The sequence below is a fragment of the Rhodamnia argentea genome, chromosome 2, assembly GCF_020921035.1.
Source record: "Rhodamnia argentea isolate NSW1041297 chromosome 2, ASM2092103v1, whole genome shotgun sequence".
In the NCBI taxonomy this organism is placed as follows: Eukaryota; Viridiplantae; Streptophyta; class Magnoliopsida; order Myrtales; family Myrtaceae; genus Rhodamnia; species Rhodamnia argentea.
The window spans coordinates 4,655,236-4,665,510 of record NC_063151.1 but is presented as its reverse complement, the minus strand read 5'-3'; the positions used below and the strand labels follow the sequence as shown (position 1 = coordinate 4,665,510).

Genomic DNA, 10,275 nt, shown 5'->3' with positions numbered 1-10,275 from the left:
CCAGATTGTGTGATTGCATAATCATAGACTAAACGTTCGATTTAGTGCCCCAACACCCTCTAAGACCTCATCATATGTAAGTATAGTAATATTAGGGCATGCATGGAAGCACTTTTGCTCTAGAAATCTACGTTTGACTGGAAGTTGATTTTTTCTACTACTGTTTCATAAATAGATTTCTGATCGAAAAAAAAAGGCGTTTAATAACAGGACATAATTTCTGCTTCAGAAGTAATCTGAGTCCTGAATTTTTACTTGAGGGAAGAGCATCAAGCGAGATTATTCCTTACCACTACCACAAATCAAACAATCGATGAGCGTTGATTCGAGAGGGAGGCCTTTGATGGGGGTTGCTATGAGGCTCAAGCAAGATTGAAAGAGGGCAGAGAGGCAAACACATGCGAGGCGAGGCTCAAGTGAGAATGAGAAAGAGGCTCGAGCAAGTGAGAGAGTGTGGCTGAGTCGCAAATCGAGAGTCCAGAGCGAGATCGAGAGAGGTCGACAGTCTAGAGCGAGATTGAGTGAGAGAGGGCTTGAGGGAAAGAGATTAACATCGAGAGACCGGGCGTTGATTGTCTTTTCTTGATTTTAACTTATGAAGATAAGTATTTTGTTTTTTACTTCTTCAAGTAATTCCAAAACTATTTCTAGAGCTAAAAATGTTTCAAAAGTAGAGAAATGAAGTAACGTAACTAAACTGATTTCTATTCCAAAAGCCGCGTTATCAAACAAATTTATACTTCAGAAGTGTTATCATGTGCACCCTTAATACCTTAACTAATGTACGTCCCCAATTAAAACATATATGAGCCTAACTTAGCTAATTAAAAGGATGGGGACCAAATATACGTCTTTTATCACTTTCTTGTACCATTCGTATTTTAACTAGGAGCCGATAAATTATGAGTTCATTAGAAGAAAAAAAAAAGGACATGAAATGAACCAAACAAGTAACCCGCGAAGCGAAAGTCCAATACATGACCCCGAACGATGCCAGAATTCGGACACGCGTGTTTTAAAATCGGTTGGCATCGGATTGCTGGCTTTACTCGTCAACCAGCTATCCATCCTGATTATGGCCCATTACCATATCAAGAGTAAATTATCTTATTTTTCGTTATATAATACGACCTCTTTTATAAAAAAAAAAATTCCTAAGGTTGTTATTAAGTAAGTGAATTGCATTTTTTTATTATTTGAAAATTAATTTCGCATACTGGAATAAATATCGAAAAATATTCCTTTTTTTTCTAATTCTTTTTTTTTTTTTTTTGGGGGGGGAGGGGGTCAAAACCCTAATTCGTTTTGAGAGGTGTTATGGAGCTAGTGTAAGTAGGATTCTGTCACAATATAACGAAGAGAAAAGACGAATTCGTCTGCCGACCAGCCTTTCCCCGGTCAAAAAAACCACAGAACCGGCAGCTTCGGGAAGGGGAGGCGGACACGTGTCGGTGCGAATTAAGGGGGGTTCTTTTGTTCGGAAAGAATACGATTCTCGAGTAATGAGTCATTCGAGTCAGAGAGACGGCCCAGAGATCCAGCGCTTTATTCCCGGGTTAACCGGTAAAGCATGACCTGATTCTCCGGGGTATTGCGGGTGACCCGGTTCTATTTGTAAAAATGTGTGCACACCTTGCTTGATAAAATATTCTGCGATTTGCGAGGGACGCGTCATTAGCTAACGTGATGCGCATTTTTTTTTTTTCACTCCTAGCCTATTAGCAAATGACACATATATATTGACGTGAAATTAGATAAAAAAAAATAAAAAATCTCTATCCGTCTCTCTCTTCCTCCTCGTGTGCCCACATGGGCGAAGTAACCGACGCATCCCTCCGTCATCGCTGCCTTGATCTAGAGAAGCATGATTCTAAGGAAAGCATTAAGGCTACATTTGATCATCTAGACATTTTTACGGAATATAAAATGAATAAGATAGGATTTTTAGTGTCCCATTTTGGAAATGTTCGTATATGCACGGATGTGCATATACATTACCGAAACTAGAATGTAGAATATAGTTTTCATTTGTGAAAATTTCAAAAAAGAAGAAGAAGAAGAGGAGAAAAACTAAGGGATGGGTTACTACCCAAGCCCGCTATGACCACCTCCGTTCGTGCGACACCTATGTGGCTGCCACTGTTGATTTCCGGACTAGATGTCATAGTTGAAGCGATTGAACACAAGAAACGGATGCGGGGTAGCCTCAATGACTAAATCTCGGATCTCGGGCTGATTGGGTGTCATTGAGATCGCATGGCCGGTCTCAACACGGTTGAGCAACGATGGTGCAACATCACACAATCAAGGTAAGGGGATCATACAACCAACATCGGTGGCGTGAGCGGCACCGGATCATAGATAGAAAGAGGAAGGCAGAATAAGCGACGTGGTCATCGAGCTTCTCTTCTACTGATTTGGTTCGATTTTTCTATTTTATTTTCTAGATTACGGATAGCCCTAATAGGCGTATCCTACGCTGTTATATTCGAGTCACCAAAACGACCTACTCAATTTGTAGAAAGGGATTGCAGCGGGGCAAGTACGGGAGAGCTATTTAACCAGTCTTTCAAACCTCAATAGGACTTGCAAGTTTGGAGCTAGTCTTCCGCTAGAAGAGCAAGTATTGTCTGATCGCGGTACACAAAAATAAGATACATCTACACCGTCGGCTTTGACGAGATCCACTGTACATTTCGGTCAATATGAAATTTGGGGCACGCATCGTGTTCATCAAAGTAATTGGGGGTATGTGTGGTGGGCCCATGTGGGGCCTGTGGGTTGGCAAGTCAGATATCCATGGGGGCCCACTTTTAGCGTGATTGAGGATTTTCTTTTTCTTTTTCCTTCTCTTTTTTCTTTGCATTAAAGTAGCATGGTGGTTTACAAATTGCGACCATCTTATCCAAATCGAGAACAAAAGTGAAGCTTTGATGTTTAATTCATTAATTTGTTTGAACTATAAAGATTAAGTCCGTAGCTGAGCAAAAGGGTTGGAAATTCAGTCAGTCAAAGCTAATACAATCAATCAAAGCTAATTAAGTACACGAAAAAAAATAAAACCATAACGAAAGAAAGAAGCGGAATTGGTAAAGATTTCTCTTCAAAGAAATCATACCAAACACATCGTCATTTTACTAATGGAGACTTGGCCACCAAAGGATTGGCCGAGCACACAAAATAAAAGAGATATCACGTTATCAAGAATGTTGATATGCTTGGGTTACAATAAATTTGAAAAAGGGGGAAAGTCATAAGCTTATCACGCTTTTATGATTTTTTTTTTTTTTTTGTTTCGAGATGTTAATGCCACAATCAAATTAAGAATGTTAGGATTAGTTAATTTGCATAACGTAAAAGAGGGGTTCGCATTTGTTTGCCATGGTATCCCATTCATAGGGGTAGTATCCACTTATCTATTTTTAGCAGATTTGCGAAAGATTCTTGATATATTGATGTATGTTTAATGGCAAAAGGAAGGGTCGTAACAAACATTATTCTAGTCTTTTTATTGTACGTGAACGTTACTTATACGAAAAAAAAAAGGTTCATTGCATGTTTGGCAAGAAGTGTCCATAATATTTGTTAGCATATATAAAGTAGAACATTGGAAGTCACTCCAAGTTCTTTCACAATTATTTAGTACATTTATATTTTATTATTTCTAAGCAAAAAATAATTCTTTCTAAAACTTCAACATGAAATTTCAAAAATCACGAGAAGACTATACATGCACCTGCATATAAATATCGCACGCTTTAAAAGCCTTCGGTTGTTCCGCAGTTAAATGAAAATCAAATCACCACGCTCTCTCCCTCCCAAGATTTCAAAAAAAAGAAAAGAAGGGAAAAATCCAAAAAAAGGCCTGAAGTCTTCATATTTTCTCAAATAAGGGCCCAGGTGAATACATTTTCAAAAAAGGGCCCGAAGTGACATGATACGTTTCAATTGAGGGCCCGAAGTGGTTATAATATTTCAAAAAAGGGTCCGGCCCGAAGGTCGTTTTCGTCATTTCACATTTTAATTTTTTTTCCTTTTCCCGATTTAAAAAAAAAAAAGGCATTGCACAGGCGGGGGGGGCCGTGGTCGCCGGCAACCCCGGCGGTCAAAGGCGAGGGCTAGAGGCCCTCGCCAAAACAGGAAGAGGGTCGGGCCCTCTCCTGGATCCGGGCGAGGCCAGCGGTCCCCGCCCGGATCGAGGGTCGTCGGTTGTCGCTCCGTCGTTGGTGGGGGGTTGCCTGGTCAAGGCAACCCCGGTTCGGTCCTAGGCGATGGCCTACGACCCCCGATTTGGGCGGGGACCGCCGGCCTCGCCTAGATCCGGGAAAGGGCTCGACCCTCTCCCGGTTTTGGCAAGGGCCAGAGGCCCTCGCCTCTGGTCACCTGGGTCGTCGGCCCTCGTCGAGGCGCCGGCGACCTCGCCAGCCTGTGCCACCCCCGCGCCGTGAATGTTCACTTCCCGGTTTTTTTTTTTTTTTTTGAGGAAACAGATTACAAAAACTATAATAAAAAAGAAAAAAATTAAATAAGTAAAAAGACTAAAATGCCCTTAAATCATGCCCTTTTTTGAGAATTTATAGTCATTCTAGGCCCTTATTTGAAACGGTATTCACTTGGGGCCTTTATTTGAGAAAACATGGGGACTTCATGCCCTTTTTAAAACAAATGTTCATTTGGGGCCCTTATTTGAGAAAATATGAAGACTCCAGGCCCTTTTTTGGATTTTTCCCAAAAAAGAAAGTGGAATGCGATGGATAAAAATCCCTTTGAACAAATTATAAGGGCGTAATTCTACAAACAGTACCTATTGGTTTTTTGAGACGCGCATTTAATAAATCACCATCGTTATGCTTTGTTTGGGAAAGAGAGAGGCGGGGGGGGGTGGGGGAGGCGAAGAGATTAGGAAATTTTTTAAAAGATTTTTCACGAAAAGAAAAGGAGCGAAAGCAACGAAAAACCAAAAAAAAAAAAAAAGACCTCAAGAAATTAAAAAAGAAGAAGAAGAAGAAGAAAATAAAGGAAGGAAAGAAAGGTGGTCGGAGGAGTAGGTTGGTGGGGACAAGACAAGAGAAGCTAAGCACGGTAAGAGAAGGAGATACCCCCACCCCGGTTGCATTACAACAAAACCGGCCATTTCTCAACCACAGAAGCCCCCAAAACAATTCCGACCAAATTTCTTTTTTTTACTATTATTATTATTATTATTATTAGTATTATTTAAAAAAAAGGAGAACTCTCCAATCCACCCGAAGAAAATAAATGGAGGCCATCTTCTCTCTCCTTCTCTCGCTCTTTCTCTCGCACCACCCACCCACGAAACCAGAGAAAAGGCCAAAAGAAACAGCAAAACACGTAAACCCCCCCGCCCCGGAAAGCAAAAAATTCACATAAAATCCATCCCCCCATCTCTTCACACAGGGGAGAAGATAACGGGAGCTTCAACCAGAGCAAGAAGCTCCGCCCCCGTCTTCCTCTTTCCCTCTCCTATCCATCCGTCCCGCCCGCCCCCTCTTTTCTTCTCTCAGCATGGTTCCGAGCCGAGCCGCTGCCCCCCCCGACGAAGTCCCGGAACTCGCCGGATCGGCCCCGAAGACCCACCACCAGCACCTCGGAGCCAGCGAGCCCAAGTACAGGGGCGTGCGGAGGCGGCGGTGGGGCAAGTACACCGCCGAGATCAGCGACCCGGTCAAGAAGGCCCGCGTCTGGCTTGGCACCTTCGCCTCCGCCGAGGAGGCCGCCCGCGCCTACGACCTCGCCGCCGTCCGGTTCCGCGGCGCCAAGGCCAAGACCAACTTCCCCATCTCCCTCTACGACTGCGACGATGCCCAACCCCCGGCCCCGGCCCGGATCCGCCGCCACGCCGGGCTCCGGGAGGACCCCCAGCAGCAGAGCAGTCGGGCCTTCCAGCAGAGGCCGACCTGCAGCAGCCTGAGCAGCACCGTGGAGTCGTTCAGCGGGCCTCGGCCCCCGCCCTCCGCCGCGGCGGCGCCTCCGGCCGAGAAGAGGTACCGGAGGTCGCCGCCCGTGGAGCCGGAGGACTGCCAGAGCGACTGCGATTCGTCGTCGTCGGTGGTGGACGATTGCGGAGGGGGTGTCGAGGAGGGGTCGTCCTCGACGTCGTGGTTTAGGAGGAGGACGCCTCTGCCTTTCGATCTGAATCTGCCGCCGTCGGGTGGGGTCGACCTCAACGGCGAAGATCTGCGGTTATGCCTGTGAGTCGTTGGCGGCCGTCAAGAACATCAAAAGCCTTGCCTTGAATTATTTTTTATTTTTTATTTCCTTTCGATATTCTGGTTGTATTCTCATTGCCGAAATGGGAAAGAGAGATGGAACGAAAAACATGAGGTGGGTTTACGATTAAGATGAAATGAAAAGAGTTAAGTCCGTATTCCTGGGCGATTTGTGCTTGAACATCGACTGGTTCCTATGAATATGGTGATTTCTCGTTAGATCTTCTGGCTTTCTTCGGTGTATCTGAGCTGATGAGTCTTTGATGATGCCTGAAGGTTATCTGTTCATAGATCTGCAGAGGAGATGTCACTGTGGTCGGTCCTGGAAATTAGCAAATGTCCCAACCTTTTTTACTGCGAAATTTCGATTGCTTGGTGAAATAGATCCGGGTTTCTTGCTGTTGGGCGTTTGATGCCGCATGGGTTCTTGTTGCTTGTCATAGATGGTGGTCTGATGACCACATGGGATCGATTTTTAACAGTTCCTTGCACCCAAAAACAAGAAATGGCGATGCTTTCTGGAGTTTTGGAAGTGCTGTATTTGCCTGCACTGCCTCGCCTTGCACGAGTTACTGTCTCTGCTGAATGCTGATGTGCCTGATAGACTCTGCCGATGCACCTGAAAGATGAGGCGGGACTTGATGCGTGATTTCGTTCTCGGGACACGAATTCAGGAATTGAGATGAGATTCGATCAAAAAGCGAGTTAGGGAATTCAGATAGAACATGTTTGACGGTCGGTTAAGTTCACGAAACGCGGTTGCATTGTGCAGTTGGTTTAGACAAGTCATTCCGGAACACGTGGATTGGCCATTGGGAAGTTCATCATGAGCTGGAGTAGGTTTCTGGGGAGGTTGTCGCTGGGCTATTCTCAACGGGATTTCTATTTTGATTGGGGAGTAGATGCTATTGCCGACACGCAAAAATTTGGACACGGAATGCGCTCAACGTAACCTAAACACCGTAACGGCAGTTTCCAATCCAAACAAGAAAAAGATCCCTCAATACATCAATGGTTGACCACCTGGATGCAATTGTTGTTTCAGGCGAAATAGTGTGTGCACGAAATTACTTGGCAGAAAGAGGTGAAGTTGCTGATTTGGGAATTAGCAATCTATGGCCCTTACGAATCTTAGCATGCAAATTTCTTCACCACGGATGCCTCCGAAGACGTAGCACATCGACTTCATAAATGCCCATTTCGCTATTGTCGTTCCAAAATGTCCCTCTAAAATCTTCTTTTTTTCATTCCTTTTTTCGCGACTCGCGCTCGTAGAAAGTTTTATGATCGCCAAATCGGGTTGTGCCGAGAAGATTCGTTAATGTGTATCGGTTCACATGCCGGTTAGATAGAAGAATGGAGAAGGTAGGAAGAGCAAAGAGGGAATAAATGGTGGTGGGAAGTAGAGATAGTGCCGGCTCATGGGTCATATCAATTTTTTTAGACACTCGGTTGCCATCTTTGAATTGTGGACGAGGGGAAGTCGCTCGGAAACCGGCTGAACGGGTCGTACTTTCGGGTGGGGGGCGTGTCCGCGTATTCTCTTTCTTCGTGTATTATTGTATTCGTTGCTTCCGCTTTTGTTCGAGTGGGGACAAGGCCTTCTTCTCTTTGGCTAAAGTGGACGATTCGAGTTTTGGGGGGGTGGCTTGAGTTAGGTTTTCGAGCTTCGAGTTGATCGGGTGCTTTGGCTTAGTGGGGGTTGAATGGTGATATGATGCGGCATCTCTTTGGAGAGTGAAAGGTCATCCGGCATAGGGTGGGGATGGGTGGGTGGTGGCACGTTTGACCATCCACTTTTTGAGACCCCGCAAGACTTTAGAAATGTGTATTACGTATTAGGTCATTGCGATGTCAATTACAGCTTCTCGTCGTCTAGCGGGATCGGGTCAGGCCTGACCGAGCTAGAGCTAGACTGGGCGGGTTTGGGCGGGCGCTCGCCCTGTGATATCAATCCGAATAGCTATTAAAGAAACTAAGAATAATAATTCCATCCGACTATGGATACGGTAGTAAAAGAGAGGACCCTTATGCTCAAAGTCATTCATTAGCCGACCAAAATGTGTAAAGTTGTTGCCCACGTCAATGGTATTGGTTTTAGGTACTGTTTCTCGAATTCGATTGTTATTTTGATGTGTCAACGGGGTGTTCGAGACTTGGGAGGGCGAGGATGTATACGTGCAGTAATTCAAAGTCAAGTCTTGATCGAGATGAACGAACACGCTTATTAAATGAGTATCACTTATTATCGGCTGAAAAAGTTTAGCCAACATTGGCAATTATGGGTGCATTTGGTTTGGTTAGTAAAAAGGCAAAACTATCCTCTATTTTGTATGTCTTGCTAAAACTCCAAATATATCCAACTACCGTAGAACGGAATTTATATCCGAATGTGTGCACGTTTTTTAAAGGTTTCCAAAATTTTCCTTTGTTTTTTTTTTTTTTTTTTGTAATCTTTTGCACAGTTCGAGGGCAAAAATGATAAGTTTCGGTGATGCCACGTATGACGCACAGAATATTATTTTCTCCTGGGTAAGCTTGGTCCACGGCAACGACGCAGAATCGTTCGGGCCATCGACGAGGGCTTTCGGCCCATCGTATTTCGTACTTCGTAGGTTGGTTCTTTCTGTTTGCCCAATATGCAGCCACGGTTCTTCTAGTCAACACTCCCCTTTCGTCACACATCACGTCGCTCTTTATGCTGAAGCTTCGGTTTCACAACGCTGCACGTTAGCCTCAACTTTTTATAGTTCGAGCGCGCTACTCCTCCTTCTAAACTATCAAAAGCATCTCAGATATCATGTCTCCACGCGCTCCATGCTCACGTTTCGCCTTTCGCATTGAGTGCAAATCTGCCAGGATTGAGCAATTTGCAGCACCGATGCCACACTTATTCGCCAACTTCTCATTCATATAATCTCTTTACTCGAGGAAAAATTGCTGATGACATATCTGAGGAGAATTTCAATATATTTCGATGCGTAGAGCATGAAGAGCCCTGCTTTATTGGAGAAGTATTAAAGCAAAGCAAATCAGATATGAATAATCAAGATAGATATACAAAATTAGAGGAAAAAACCATAAATATCTATAAAAGGTGTTTAAAATGTCTCTACCGCACTAAATCCTGCCAGGAAATGGGTGTTTGATCAGAGGGCGATCTATTCTAGTGGGACAAACTACTGATTAGCAGGTAAACTTAAGGGAGACGATTTGGTTAATGTTGAACGATAGGTTTCCCCCGTTTTGTCTTTTTCCCTAATAAAGAAAAACAGAGAGAGAAATCTTTCTCGTGGACGAGTCACATGTGTCGGATCGGAGCCAAGCGGGAATCCAATCTCTATCTTGCATATGCAACTCACCTAATCCCGACCTCCCATCCCACGATTCACAAGCGGCCACCTCCGTCGATCACCCAATACCCGCTGACCCATTTAATGGATCTTCTTCTTATCTCTGCCCTTCACTCTCTCTTCTTTTTGTCCTGGTTAAACAATCTGCTGCTGCGGTGTCTTCTTTTGTCTTCGCTTTGGTCTCGATTTTTTTTTTTTTTTTGGTGTCGTGTCTTTCTATGTTTCGTTCGAGCCACCAGCGGAGCAACGTGGGGGGCGCCACGCGTGGCGGTCTCGCTGTTGGCCGCTGCCGTGATTGGCGGGTGGAGCGCACACGTTGCATGTCCGGGCCCACCTCCAGCTGGATTAGCATGTCGTTGTGTTCATGACGACGATTTGGATTCCAATTCACTCTCACACTTTGAGTGCAACGCGAGGTGGAATCATCCGAAATGTGTCTTTTTTTCTTTTTCCGTTTTCTTTTTCTCGTAAAGATAGATTGTTAATTGAAAACGGAAAGTTAAAAAGAGATAGATGGTTAATTGAAAACGGAAAGTTAAAAAGAGCATCCCGACGGATTCGAAGCCTTGTGAAACGGAGGTAGAGAAGCATGCTGAATACCAAGGACGTGATGTATGTTTCATCCCCGTTTTATTTGAGATCTAGAATTTATACATCGTTATTAGTTATTCATTTTTCTGAAATCTGAAATA

General features: G+C 44.3%; 1 protein-coding gene across 1 annotated transcript; it reads left to right on the top strand.

Annotated features, from left to right (window-relative positions):
• Positions 1-5,324: 5,324 nt before the first annotated feature.
• Positions 5,325-6,449, top strand: LOC115750011 (ethylene-responsive transcription factor 7-like). The gene has a single exon (XM_030687098.2). The coding sequence runs from the start codon at positions 5,527-5,529 to the stop codon at positions 6,214-6,216; it is 690 nt and encodes a 229-aa protein (XP_030542958.1). The 5' UTR covers positions 5,325-5,526; the 3' UTR covers positions 6,217-6,449.
• Positions 6,450-10,275: the final 3,826 nt, after the last annotated feature.

Bases quoted from the DNA above. Each gene is read 5' to 3' on its own strand.
- LOC115750011 (XM_030687098.2), top strand. From the start codon at position 5,527: ATGGTTCCGAGCCGAGCCGCTGCCCCCCCCGACGAAGTCCCGGAACTC.